The sequence below is a fragment of the Dendropsophus ebraccatus genome, chromosome 10 (assembly GCF_027789765.1).
Source record: "Dendropsophus ebraccatus isolate aDenEbr1 chromosome 10, aDenEbr1.pat, whole genome shotgun sequence".
NCBI lineage: Eukaryota > Metazoa > Chordata > Amphibia > Anura > Hylidae > Dendropsophus > Dendropsophus ebraccatus.
This window is the reverse complement of record NC_091463.1, coordinates 86,513,385-86,528,787: the sequence shown is the minus strand read 5'-3', so window position 1 is coordinate 86,528,787 and position 15,403 is coordinate 86,513,385. Positions and strand designations below refer to the sequence as shown.

Here is a 15,403-nt window from a genome sequence, read left to right as displayed (position 1 = left end):
CAACCCTTTTTTGTACAGCCTCAGGAATGAAGACATCAAAAGAGCTTTTAGAAGGAGAATTGGGAAATGTACATCCAACTCATTCTGTCACCTAACGGACAATGTCATCAGAGTGAGGAAGGAAAACTAACTTTTTATGTTAATTATTATGAGTTCTTGAAACTGTTGAACTTTGAAAACATATTCTTGTCCTCAAGAAAAAATTAATTTCTAATTAAAATTTTTTTTTACTGTATTTTCCTGTGTATAAGACTTCTTTTTAACCCAGGAAAATCTTCTCAAAAGTCAAGGGTTGTCTTATACGCAGGGTGTCGTCTTATAGGCCGGGTGCTGAAAAACTTTGGAATTGGACTAGAATATCTGGGATCACTGCAAATGGTGGGGGGGTGCTCAAAAACAGGTGCATCCTGGCCGTTTGAAGACCATATGAAGAGCAGAGCAAGCTGCAGCCACCCAAAGTATGGAAAAAGAGATATTATAGAGTGGCCAGAAAAATATACCTCTTTCACCTGTTTGGCCCGTCCTTGTATCCTACCTGTATTGCTGCACCTCCTTCTCTGCCTCTCAGATCTCACTGCTGTCTGATTTTTTAATTAGTTTGTATTTAGTGTGCATTGGAAGAGGGGTAGCCTTATACAACGAGCATATCCTAAACTCTATATTTTAACTGGAAGAGTTGACGGTCGTCTTATACAGCAGAAAATATGGTATTCTGCTTTTACAAAAGATCTTATAATCTCTTTATGATGGAAGATGGGTATCCTAGCCATTCTGCCATTAGGAGGGTACAGAGATGGCTCACAATGCGAATCCTCTCTGTAACGTGCCGATCGCAGCCAGGAACTGTGTTTAATAGCCAGTAAAAGCTTATTGTTCGTGCTTGTTCCAGCAGCACAAAATAATCAAGCGCCAATTGGATAGATCAATGCAATACTTATGTAGTGCATTGATTTCTATGAGCAATAAGTGTATTGCTCATAGAAGTCTCCTAAAGGGACTACAAACTGCTGTGTAAAAAAGAAAACTATAAAAAAAATCCCATCACACATTACACATTTCAATCACCCTTTTCTAATTTTTTTAAATTTAAAAAATTTAAATAAAAAAGAAACCTATTTGCTTTCGCTGTATGCATATCCCCCCAATTATTGTACACAGTAAACTGAGTAATTACCAAAAAGTCAAAGAGCAAAATTTCAGATTTTGGTCACATCAAATCCAGAAAAATTGGAATAAAAAGTTATCAAAAAGTTACCTTTGCCCAAGCAAGCTACCTATAGAATGCAGAGATCATGGCACAAAAATTACACCTCAAATAGCCCCATAAACCAAAAAATAAAAGTGTTATTAGAATAGTAATAGAACAATAGTGGATAGTGGACCCTGCACTGATCCCCACCCACTGTCCCTTCCTAGGCGGCTGTGGGCAACTCGTACACTAAATGCAGACAGGACAGACACAAAATATAGAAGGATCAGCAAGCCGAGGTCACAACTACAGGACAAAAGAGGTACCAAATCAGAGTCAAATAGGATAGTCAGTTAAGGGCAGGCAGAAAATCTGAAAAGTCAGGGTATAGCAAGCCAGGGTCAGATGATCCAGATAGAACACAGATGTAAAGCACGGAGCATACTAGAAACAAGTCAGCATAGTGTTTTGGAACTGAATGGGAGTCAGGGACCTGGTGCAGAATGTGATTGGACCGGTGCCCTGATCCGTAGCAAAAATGACTTGACTAAAAGGGTTAATCACTGCACATGTTATGGTGATAAGGATATCAAATATGTGAATGTTATTTATTAAGACTAAATAAACTTTAATGTAAAAAAAAATGTGCAGTTTTATACATATTTTATTTTCATTAGGTATTATTTCTTATTTTAGTTTCCTTCAAAAATGTAACAGTCACATGAATTTTCCTGCGTTGTGTGTGTAAATGAGTACTAACATTGTTCTTGGCCCTTATGTCCGACTTACTGTGTGCCCTGAAATTTTTCAGCAGTTTTTCTCTACAGGCTATTTTTCTAACTGATACTTTTTCTCCTGATTTCATCTTTAGGCTGGGTTCACACTATGTATATTTGAGGCTGTATTTGGTCCTCATGTCAGGTCCTCATAGCAACCAAAACCAGGAGTGGATTGAAAACACAGAAAGGATCTGTTCACACAATGTTGAAATTGAGTGGATGGCCGCCATATAACAGTAAATAACGGCCATTATTTCAATACCACAGCCGTTGTTTTAAAATAACAGCAAATATTTGCCATTAAATGACGGCCATCCACTCAATTACAACATTATGTGAACATAGCCTTTCTGTGTTTTCAATCCACTCCTGGTTTTGGTTGCTATACAGCCTCACAAATACAGCCTCAAATATACATAGTGTGAACCCAGCCTTAGAGTGCGAGAAGACTAGCTGTTATGGCGTCCCCTATATATAGCATACAGAGGAGGTCCTGTACTGCTCTTGGTAACATACATTCATAAGTAGCATCAGCATGGAGGACACTATACAACACTACTGAACAGTGTTGCTGTGAATACAGCACTGGAGCTATATAGAATATTTAGAAGAGGCAGATTTTCCCTTTGTGTGTCTCTGTCTCTCTCTACAGCTGCTTGGGAACAGGAATCTGGTAAATGGAGAAGGAGGCATTTTTCTGTATAATATGTACTACATTTTTCTTGCTTATTTTAAAGATTTCAAGGGGCGGCGGGGGTAATAATAGTTACTCTATAATTCTACAGGTTATTACTTCACAACCTTTTCAGCCTTGGGGCAGCCTTGATACCATGGAGGATCCCATCCATCAAAAGATAAGAACAGCTACCCACAAATACTGCATAATATCTATAAATACCTTAAAATTACTATTATCAACTGTAACTATTACTATTAACACCTGAATAAAGCTTTTAATAAAGAAAACAGGTATGAAATGCTTTAGATGCCTCCCCTTTCCCACTGGCTTCTTGCTGTCTATGTTGGGTTCTCTTTTGGCGGGCAGAATTATGCATTATGGGTGCTTCTTTCCCAGCCATCACATTCAGGACTTGCATATTATCTCCCCCCTCCCCCAAGCGGAAATCAAATTCAGGGATCAAATCTCATCCCCCAGCAGTATTGATGTTCAGTACCCCCAACTCCACCTTCAACCCCTCCCCTAGCAGTAATAGAATTGAAGGCTCACAACTAATTCTCTAAATAATATCTATCAGGAAACATGACCAAAACATTTAAATATAATAACGGGTTAAATAAGGTTTAGGAGGCAAGAGCTTAATTAGAAAGTGAGACGGACCAGTTAAATGATGTGGTATGTTTCTGCCATCAGTTTTCTGTTTCTATAATTAATATTACAACCAGTTACCCTATGAAAGTGTGTGGCCAGGGAAGTTTGTAGAAAGTTTATGAGGTCAAAATTGTGTGATGGTGGCTCTAGAGATGCCCATAAAGCTTTGACTAGTCAGCTAGACCATCCAACTTATGCAGGTTGGGCTGAAAGCACATGATGACCTCTTGACTCACCCCAAAAAGTTGACTTTGGTGACGAAAAGGATTGGCTGTGTTAGACTTTTACTGCCTAACTGGAAAAGATGCACTGATTTTAGAGTAGTCTGCTGTGGTCTACCCTACCCTTTCCCAAACACAAACAAAATGTTAGGCCACACTTAATGTTCATGTAAATAGGGAGCTTGGGAATGATACCTATTGGCCAAACAGATATCAATAGAGTATGACCACCTTATATTGCTACCAGGGAAAAACATGACAGTAAATCAAACAATGACATATCTCATCATAAAGAACATATCTGATGATCCTGAGCTCCAGGCTCCGATATTTCTTCATTTACCTCATTGTTCTTGTCAAGAATATGAGTCTTCTTTCCTGGTCTGTATTGACTCTTATCTACACACTTCCATATATTACTTCCTTGCTAATTTATCTTTTATGACATGTCATCTTCTACTGTTTCTTTGCATAAAATCCTTCTATTGTTCATCGCTAGAATAACAAGGCGACCTATCTGACCTGTTTGGTTTAATCCTATAATTTTGCATATGAAGTTTTCATATTGACAGTCAAGAGTGATGATCGATATGTAGCTTTTTGTTGGCCACTGAATTATAAAATTATTATAAACTATACATTCTCTTCTCTTGTCATCCTTTTGGGGAAAATTTGGATTTGTACAATATGTTCCCTTAATCTGGATTTTGTCCAACATCTCTTTTCTAGTGGTGAGCGAATACTGTTCGATCGAATAGATATTCAATCGAATAGTGAGATATTCGAATATTCGCTATTCGTACGAATATCCCGCGAATATTCGATAAATATTCGATAAGCGTTCAAATCCCTCAGCTTCCGGTTTTACCCTCCAAATGGTCAAATAGATGTTTTTCACTAATCGAATACTTGTTCCCATAGACTCTAATGGGATTGAATAATCGATCGAATATTCGAATATTCGCGGGATATTCGTACGAATATCGAATATTCAAATATCTCACTATTCACTCATCACTACTCTTTTCCTCAAATTACCACTTTGGCTGTGACCTTGCCCCCGTTGTAGAAATCACCTGCATTGACAATGCACTCACAATGTTGCTAACACTGGCAAATACCCAAAGGCTTATGGTCTATATCTTATGTCTATTTATTATTCAATTATTTTTTTCTCACTTTTAACATCATATATATTTAAAATTGGAAACATAATGCAGATACGTTCCAGTATTGGTAGAAGAAAAATCTTCTATATGTGTTCCTCACATCTCACAGTCATCATTTTGCATTACACCCCACTGCTTCAAAAATTATATAATTTAACATGGAGAATCCTCCAATTCTCGAACCATTTATACACAAAATCAAGTTTAACCACTTTGCGTCCCATGACGTACCTCATGCCGGGACCCTGCTCTAAATGGAGCTGCTCCAGGCTGCTATCTGCACCCGGGGAGTGCCTCTATTAGCCTACAAGGTCTGCGTTTGCTAATTAAGCACTTAAATGCAGCTGTCAAACCTCACAGCTGCATTTAAATGCACTGAAAGTCCCATGCCTGGTGTCTAGTTGGTCACCTCCTCCCCCCCCCACCGCGATGCGATCGCAGAGGGGAGATACGCTCTTCCGCCTGGGCCAGACCTCAACGTCACAATGACGCTGATTCCAGCTCTGCATTACATTGCTCTGGGCTGTAGCAGCCCAGAGCAATGTATCACTGATCTAATGTATCAGTTCTGTGTATATGGAATTTCCCCAGGGGAAAAAAGGGGGGGGGAATGTTTTTTTTTTATTAATAAAAAAATCCCCTCACCTAATAATAGTTCAAATCACCCCCTTTTCCCATTTTATAAATAAAATAAAAAAATAAACATATTTAGTATTGCTGTGTGCGTAATTGGCCAAATTACTAAATTATCACATTCCTGATTGTGCATGATAAATGACTTAAATGCCAAAAATGTCAAAGTGCAAAATTATGCATTTTAGGTATGGATGGTCCGAACCGAGTTCGGTTCGGGTTCGTACAAACCCGAACTCTCGGCAATGATTCCCACTGCCTGCCCTCTCCGTGGAGAGGGTGGATACGGCGGGAGGACCGCCTGGAAAACTGGGATACAGCCATAGCCATAGGCTGTATCCCAGTTTTCCAGGCAGTCCTCCCGCTGTATCCACCCGCTGCACAGAGCCGAGCGTTCGGTTTCATACGAGTCCGAACCTCGGCAGTTTCGGACCATCCCTAATTTTAGGCAATCTAAGCACAGATAGAAAGCACAGATCATGACGTAAAAAATGACACCTCACAGAGCTCCATAGATCAAAAAATAAAAGCATTATAAATATCAGATAAGAGCAATTTTAAGGAAAATTTAGTTTAAAAAAAATAATAATCATTTTTTTTTAAAGCTGTCAAACTAAATAAAAGTTTTCATTGTAATCATACACACGTGAGATACATAGAGAACATGTCAGTTTTGATATAGGATGAACGGCGTAAACCCAAAACTCCCTGATATGAAAACAAATTTCTTTTTTTTTCAATTTGACAATGCAAATGTTTTTTTTTTCTGCTTTCGCAGCATATTTTATGCAAATATTAAGGGTCCATTTACACATAAAGATTATCTGACAGATTATCTGCCAAAGATTTGAAGCCAAAGCCATGGATTTGAAAAGAGGAGAAATCTCAGGCTTTCCTTTCTAACCTGATCTCTGTTTATAGTCTGTTTCTGGCTTTAGCTTCAAATCTTTGGCAGATAATCTATCTTATAATCTTTCTGTGTAAATGGACCTTAAAGCGACTCTGTACCCACAATCTGTCCCCCCCAAACCACTTGTACCTTCGGATAGCTGCTTTTAATCCAAGATCTGTCCTGGGGTCCTTTCGGCAGGGGATGCAGTTATTATCATAAAAACAACTTTTAATTTTGCAGCGCTGTGTCTAACGACCGGGGCTTACATTTGTATATGCATTAGGCTGGCACATCCTCTCTGTCCTTCCTCCCCACCCTCATCATTAGGAATGATCCAGGAACATTTACTGCTGTTTGAGCTTTGCACAGGTGTATTAACGAGCCAGCCGATGTTCATTATACACACAGCTGAGGAATAGGAAGCAATCTGCCTGGAGCATTCCTAATGATAAGGAGGGTGGGGAGGAAGGACAGAGAGGGTGTGCCATCCTAATGCATATACAAGTGTAAGCCCCGGCCTTTAGACAAAGCGCTGCAAGGTTAAAAGTTGTTTTTAGGACCATAACTGCATCCCCTGCCAAACGGACCCCAGGACAGATCTTGGATTAAAAGCAGCTATCCGAAGGTACAAGTGGTTTGGGGGGTCAGATTGTGGGTACAGAGTCACTTTAAGTCTGTCTTTGCAATGTACAATTGGTCATGCAAAAAACGAGCTCATGTGGGTCTGTAGGGAAAAAAAATGCAAGCCCTATGACCTTTTAAACAAAAAGAGGAAAAAGCAAAAGTGCAAAAAATGAAAATTGGCTTTGTCCTTAATTGGTTATAGGTGTGAAAACAGCTTTTAGAAGAAAAAGTAAAGAAAATGTATGTTGCTTTACTAAAGTGTCATCAGAATATACATAAAAAAAAAAACATTTTTTTTTTTTTTTAAATTTAGCCCCTTTAACCCCTTGAAGCAAAATGAGGCCCCGGGACGTCATGAAAAGCAGTGAATTCCTGCCATGACATCCTGGCATGTCAAAATGCGCAGGAGCTCTATGAAGCAAGCTCAGGAGCTGAGCTCACTTCTTAGAGAGTAAAGATTGCTATCAGCAGATTCTCACAGTTAATGATGGGCAGCAGTGTTCCTGTTGTCTAGCCCACCATTAACCCCTTATACACCACAATTGCAACTTCAGGTGTCATTGACAGGAGCTTCTCTCCTGTCACTGTCCGATCAGGACCCCTGCAATGTTTTCCTGTCTGCCAGATTACACTGATCAATGCTACGCAAAGGCACAGCATTGCCCAGTGTTAACAATCTACTGATTGCTTGTAATAGTCCCCTAGGGGTACATAAAAAAGTAAGATTTTTTTTATGTAAAAATGATGATAAAAGTTTAAATCACTCCATTTCCTAATTTATGAATAAAACATTCAAAAATAAACTAATTATATAGTGTAGCACATAGTATGACAATACTTATTCTGTACATTGAACAGCGTAAAGAGAGAAGAGGGAGGAGAAGAGGATTTTTTTCTCACATTATCTATCAGGAAAAAAACACACAAACAAAAAAAAAAAAAATATTGTACTAATAAAAAAGTGTGGTGCAAAAAGTTGCACCCCAACTAGCCCTGTAAGTGGAAAAATAAAAGTGCTAAGAATGCAAAGGGGGGAAATTAGGCAAAATAGGCTGCAGGGGCAAGGGGTGTATTTTAGTTTTACCTCTTTGGGTAGACGTACTTTTTTATTATTTATTGGTTGATGGAGGTTTTTGGGACTTTTTTTTTTTTTACGTGAATGTTATGTTTGGTGAACTTCCAGAAATAAAGCAATTCTGTTCTACCTATCAATATTAATGGTCTTAATAATGTATAGTACTTGTTGCTATAGTAGATGGGATGCCAAGAATATGTATATTATTTATTGGACCTTAATCTAAACTAATTACATTTTTAAATTGTGTTCTTTTCAAAGTCTAACAGTTATTTCAGACGTATTTTCACAAGTAATTCTGTGTTGATAGAGTATTGTCATTAAGTAGAACTAGCTGTTATAATTTCTCCAATACATAACACACAGAGAAAAGAGGATGTCCTGCACTTTGCTGTATAGCAGACATTTATAAACTACAGAATGAGGTACATTATACAGCAGTACTGAGCAGTTGTTAATTCAGCACTGAAGCAATACAGTGCATAGTATGCAGTGTCTCACTGGTATTTCTGCAGGGCCTGCGGTTGGATTTTATGTTTGGGTGTGTTGACATGTTCTTTTGTTGCTTGAAATGAAGGAATATTTAAAATGAAGGAATACTTATAACGTGTCAGTATTACTGTGTGGTAAAACTGACAAGTTACAAGTATTCCTTAGGTGAACCTGGCAGAACCCCCTTTTTAATGTCTGACTGATCCAATGGAGGATCAGAAGATCGTCCAGTGGGTGTCGACTGCTGCAGGGTCACCCGGGACTCCAAGACAACTGTTGTGCCCGCCCCAGCAGCCAGAACTTCAGGCACAGACGTCTTGTTGGAGACGCAGCCTGTGCCTGATAGGAGCAGAGAACTGCTTGGGAAGAGACGCTGCTGTTGCAATAGGTACTTTTTTTGTTTTGTTTTGTGTCTGGTGTGCACATGGGGGAACCTCATTACTTCATGGGGGGCATTATTATAAAGGGAGAACACAGGGGAGGCATTACTATAAGGGCAGCAGCACACAGGGAGGACATTACTATAAGGGGAGCAGCACACAGGGGGACATTGCTATCAGGGGAGCAGCACACAGGAGGACATTACTATAAGGGGAGCACACAGGGGGGACATTACTATAAGGGCATCAGCACACGGGGGTATAACTATAAGGGGAGCACACAGAGGGAAATTACTATAAGGGCAGCACACAGGGGAGTCATTACTATAAAGGCAGCACACAGGGAGAAATGACTATAAGGACAACATACAGGGGGAAATGACTATAAGGGCAGCACACAGGGGCAATTTACTATAAGGGCAGCACATGGGGGGACATTACTATAACGGCAGCAAATAGAGGGGAAATTACTATAAATGGAGCACATGGGGGAAATTACTATAAGGAGAGCACACATGGGGAAATTACTATAAGAAGAGCACACAAAGCTGGGACATTACTAAAAGGGGAGCACACCCAGGGGGCATGATTATAAAGGGAGCAGGTTGGGGGGCATTACTATAAGGAGAGCACACATAGGCCAATTACTATAATGAGAGCACAAGGGGGGCATGACTTTGAGGGGAGAATACAAGGGAGCCATTACTTTGAGGGGAGCACACAGGGGGCCATTACTATGAGGGGAGTACACAAGGGGGCATTACTATAGAAGATTGAAAAAAGTAGTGGGAATCTACTATAGGAGACTAGACAAAAGGGGATATCTACTATGGGGACTGCATGGGGTTATTAAAATAAGGGATTGCACAAAGGGAGCCATTACCATAGGGGATATAGGGGATGGCACAGAAGGGATGTGCACCTACTATAGGAAGAATGCATTGAGGAGAGAAAACAGAAAAGTGGATGATTTGGATCAGAGATGATGCCCCCTGTGAGTCACTGGATGTAACTGCACTCTCTGTTATAGGGTCTGTACTGATAGTGGTCATGATGTGGTGATGTGTAATGGTATCATTTGTAATGCCTTTCTGTTTTGTTTATTAGCAGTTTGGAAGCCATTTGTAATCATTTTATGGTGGTAATAATGTTATAACAACTATGTATGTATTGAGGCTCTTTATACTGTATGGGGGCATTTTGGGGGCATTATACTGTGTGTGGAGACTTAGAGTGTGTCCTTATGTGGGCAGTAAAATTACCTAGTAGTACACTGCCTACACATTTATATGGGGGCACACCCTGTGTACATTCTGGCCTCATATCCTGTTGATTCTGAGATTCTGACTGCGCTGTGTCATACAGTGGTCTGTTTAGGAAAGGGCGGGGCGCCAAAAGCAAATTCCGCAAAGGGCACCATCTACTCTGCTTATCCTCCATGGCTCACATTTTCTTAAGCAGCCACGGCAAACAACACTTCATCTGCTGCAATCTCCACTCAGCCAATCAGTGAACGGTGTCACGGAAAACAGGTCAGGAAATTTTAAAACCCGTCCTAATTTTATCCAGAATTCCCTCAGAGATGCCCCCATAGAAGTCTAATGGAGTGTCAGGAATTCCGTATGCTTTCCTAATCTTCACCCAGAAAATGTCCAGAATTTCAGATGCTACAATGCATACCTGATGGTTAACTGAATTTAAATACTGACTATTATCAGGAAATTCTGATAATTTCCTGAAGCTTCCTGGATTTCCTGACAGTAAAAACTGACAGAAACATATGAAGGGGGCCTAAAAGTACCTTTCCTTGTTAATTCTATGCCGTGTGGGGTTGAATAAACAGCTGTTACTGCTTCCTCTACCCTCTAAACCTGATTATTCTATGTGGGGTCAAACAGACTGCTGGTGCTATTTCCCCTGGCATCTAAAATTGTCAATATTAGCCCCTAAGGAGTGTCCTTTAATAGTTGTGGGTACATTTCTTCTCTTGTGTTATATCTCTCTGTCTGGTAAATCACGGCAGCCCAAGAAATTTTTGGGCTTCAAAACAAAATTTAGCTCATGGAAAGATAGAAGAAAGAAGAAAGTGCACTCACTGGGTGAAGGTCTTTTATTGTACACTCTCAATCAGCCATACTGCGAGAATATCAAGGAGTACTGGAGCAATCCACAGAGCCTGTGTTGCTGATTGAGAGTGTACAATAAGTGGATTTTCTTCTTTCTTCTATCTTTCTGAAAGCTAAATTTTGTTTTCAGGCCCAAAAATTTCTTGGGCTGCTGTGATTTATCTGGCCATGGTTCACAGCATTCATCTGGACACTGTTTGGCATGGTATATCTGGCTCCTGGATGAACACATTTTTTAAAGGTAAATGACAATATTTATCTGATGGTGTTTTGGATCCCAAATTACAGTAGTGTTAACATTGCACAGGCCTCTATCTGCCCCATATACTGGCTACATAGACTACAATGAGGAGACATAATGAGGCATCACCAGATGTTTATAACCGGAGATATTAATTAAAGATAACTATAAGTGTTACAGTAAATGAAAACAGGTGCAGAAAATCCCAATGGACCATGGAAGAGCGAAGGGATTAATTATAGTAATAAAATATAATATATAAATCCCCACTGCTAGCATCATTTTACATAAACTGACAGAAATTCAGCCCAGTTGCATGGTAAGTGACTCATACACTAATTGTGACTTATACTGTTACGGCTTAAAAAAAAACATCAGCTGTAAATGTACAGATGTGAACATAAATATATCTAGGAATATATAGAATTTTGCAGATATTACTCAGGGAGAGACTCCGATTAGTTTCAGACCTAATGGGGAAATTAAAACTGGATTTCATGAGTATTTTAAAATATAGATAGAAAAACTTAACACCCTCCACCCCCCAAAAAAAAATCTCAATATGTTTCTATGTTTAAAAAAAAAAAACTTTAATTAATTAAGGTAATTTTGTGTTCCCGTCTAACCAACATTTATCTTGACAAGCCTTACAAGTTTAACTGTGTTATTTGAGATGGGAATTATACTTTAAGTGTAAAAATTATTAAAAAAAAAAAAAAAAAGGAAAGGCTTACATTATCGTAAATCTTTTTAGCCTGACAGAAAGAAGTAACGGGGCGAAGGAGATGACTAAAAATAATTAAATTTGATAAAGGGTTTAATAAGGTTCTGGATTTTTTTAATTTTATTTTCAAAACTGAAGTAGAACAGACTAGATGGTTTATGTGGTCTTTTTTTAACATCATTTTCTATGTATGAAAATTTGTGACACGGGGGAAGGAGTAAAGTCTATAGAAGGAGTCAAGATGATGTGACGGAGGCTCTAGAGATGCCTATACACCCTAGCCTAAAGTAAGCTAGACCAACTGTCCAACTGCGGCTTACTCCTTCTCTCCCCGTAAGATGAATGTTAGGCCACGCTGAATGTTCATGCAAGTGGAAAGGTCTGCAGTGGTAATTGTCGTCAAAACAGTTATCGATGGTGTATAGTGGAGATCTCATAGTCTACGATTTGTTTGTTTTAAGTATTTTCATAGCACTTTTTATTCATACCAGTGAGAAACATGACAGGAAACCAAACTGTGACTTATTTCATCATAAAGGGGCTTTCAGATGATCCTAACCTCCAGGCTCCGATATTTGTTCTGGTTTTACTCATTTATCTCATCTCTCTTTTTGGGAATATGACTCTTTTTATCCTGGTCTGCCTGGACTCTCATCTTCACACTCCCATGTATTTCTTCCTTGCTAATTTGTCTATAGTGGACATGACGTCTTGTACTGTCACCCTACATAAGACCCTCCTAATTTTCATCACTGGAGATAACACAGTTCCCTACCTGGCCTGTATGGTGGAATTCTATCTGTTTGCAGTTTTAATAGGACATGAAGTTTTCATATTGACGGCCATGAGCTACGATCGATATGTAGCTATTTGTAGGCCCCTGAATTATAAAGTTATTATGAACTTTAAGGTATGTGTTTTCTTGGCCTCGTTTTGTTGGATATTTGGTTTTACACATTTCACTGCCCAAACCTATGTTGCATTCAGAGTCTCTTGTTTTACCACAAATGTCATTGACCACTTTTGCTGTGACCTTGTCCCCCTCATGGAAATTATATGCACGAATGAAGTCCAACAGTTGCGATTAATAACCAATACAGAAGCGATTATGGTATTTAACATCACTCCATTTCTTCTCACTTTAACATCTTATATCTTTATAATTCGGTCCATAATGAAGATACGTACCAGTATTGGTAGAAAAAAAGCCTTCTACACGTGTTCCTCACATCTCATAGTCAATGGGTTGCTTTACACCACTTTGATTTTACAGTATAATATACCAGTTAATTTTTCAAAGAAATTATTTTCTTTGTTTAATGCGGCCATTCTCCCCTTGCTCAACCCATTTATATACAGCCTCAGAAATGAAGACATCAAAAAAGCTTTAAGAAGGAGAATTGGAAAATTTAAGCCAAAAACATTCTGTTGTATAGAAGGCAGGGTCATCGAAGTGAGGAAGCAAAGCTAACTTGATTTATATGAATTCCTATGAGTACTTGGAAATTTTAAACTTTGGAGACTCGAATACCTTCTTATTTTGCCTTTTTGCATGTGTTTACAGTTCAATTTATAATTTTTTTTTAAAGATTAATAAAAAAAAAAATTATGACAAAAAATGTATTTCTAATTAGAAAAACATATATTCTGCTGTTCCACTGATCATTATTATGAGCTTACTAATTCACTACACATATTGTTATGGTTATGGAGATATCAAATATGTGAAATTTGTTTAATGGGACTAAATAAACTTTATTTATTGTACAAAAATGTGCATTTGTGTGTTTTTTTCCATATTTTAGTTTTTTAAGTATTATTTCTTCTTACAGCCACATGAATTTTCATGTTTTGTGTGTGTATGGCTATGTTCACACAGCATTTTTTTCTTGTCCGTTTATAATTTTTAAAATGACGTCCACTATTTTGAGGATTGGCCCCCCCGTCAGTGCAATGATATTTGCTGGTACATTATTCTACTTTAGGTGGTCTAATTGGCCTTTGGGGTTGTCTTTAATTGAAAAGTCCATTGAATTTAATAGTAAAAATGAAAAAGGACAGGGATAAAAGAAAAACTGTGTAAACAACTAAAAAAATAATGTCCTCTGTTTGCAAAATACGTCTGAAAATAATTGATGTGATCATTATTTTGACATTCGCGCAGATTTAATTTGGATCTAAACCAAATTTGTCAGAAAAAAAAATTGTGGACAGACATGTGGCGATACCAAATAAATACATACATATATATATATATATATATATATATATATATATATATATATATATATTTATATTTATTTATTTTACAACTTTTTATATGGAAAATGGAAAAATGTGGGTGATTTAAATTTTTACTATGGTAATTTTCATGACTGATCATTAGATTGCTAATATTGTGCCATGCAATTCTGTAGCATTGCATAAATCGGTTCGATGCTGCTCTGCTACCAGAGTCTTTCTGAGTGAGGTTCTATTAGTATAGAAACTTCGGCAGCAAAAGTTACCAATCCGCCCCTGCAATCACATCGTTGATATATCTGACAGGTGTAGTCATTTTAATTCCGCATAGGTCAAAGCATTCCACACCAGTGAAATCATTGTCACAGGACCAAACTCCAAGAGCCCCTTAAAACCCAGCAGGCACCGGCGGCAGAGAAAGCGACAACCAAACAACACAAGTGTGAACAAGGTCTTACCAGTCACCACTGCATCGGAGGTAGAATTGGAGCAATAGGAGGTACATACCATGTGTGTACAGATGCTTTCTGCTAATTGGGGTCACATGGGTCTCACAAGGAGGAATGCTAGCCACTCAAGAAAATGGAGAAAAGTAAAACAGGGACATGGAGTGAAAGGAGATGCTGCATCTAACACCTATGGCTGACCCTAATGCCTTTCAGCTACATTTAAAAACAAACTCCAGGATGTTGGTATATAATTTGATCATACCATATTGCCTCATGTACTACATGCAGGTCCCCTGGCTCACATGAGTCCCTATACTAAATCAACACTGTGTCAGTCAAAGCGAGCGCAAGCTGGGAAGGGAGGCCACAGAATGGCCCTGCAACCCCACTGTCACAGGACCAAACCCCAAGGGCCCCCCTCCCAAACCCAGCAGGGGCCACCGGCAGAGAAAGCGGCCACCAAGCAACACAAGTGTGACCGACACAGTGTTGAGTTAGTGTAGGGACTCATGTGAACAAGGGGACCTGCACGTGGTACATGAGGTAATATAGTTTGATCAAATTGTATACCAACATCCTGGCATTGGTTTTTAAATGCAGCCGAAAGGCATTGATGTCAGCCATAGGTTTGAGGTGCAGCAGCTCCTTTTTCTTTTTGTCCATATTTTATTTCTCCCTTTACTGAGTAGCTAGCTTTCCTCCTGGTGACCTCAATTAGCAAAAAAACACCTGTGCACACATGGCAAGTACCTCCTATTTTTCCCATTCTATCTGCAGGAGCAATGGTGAGTAGTAAGACCATGTTCACACTTGTGTTGCTTAGTGGTGACTTTCTCTG

The 15,403-nt window shown here is 38.8% G+C and overlaps 1 protein-coding gene across 1 annotated transcript in view; it reads left to right on the top strand.

Moving 5' to 3' along the window:
• The first annotated feature begins 12,374 nt into the window (after window positions 1–12,374).
• Window positions 12,375–15,403, top strand: part of LOC138766496 (olfactory receptor 5B12-like) — a 29,135-nt gene continuing 26,106 nt past the window's right edge. Inside the window, exons 1-2 of the mRNA XM_069944086.1 lie at window positions 12,375–12,785; window positions 14,448–14,594. Of these exons, the coding sequence (XP_069800187.1) occupies window positions 12,375–12,785; window positions 14,448–14,594 (558 nt within the window). The remainder of the gene's footprint in view (window positions 12,786–14,447; window positions 14,595–15,403) is intronic.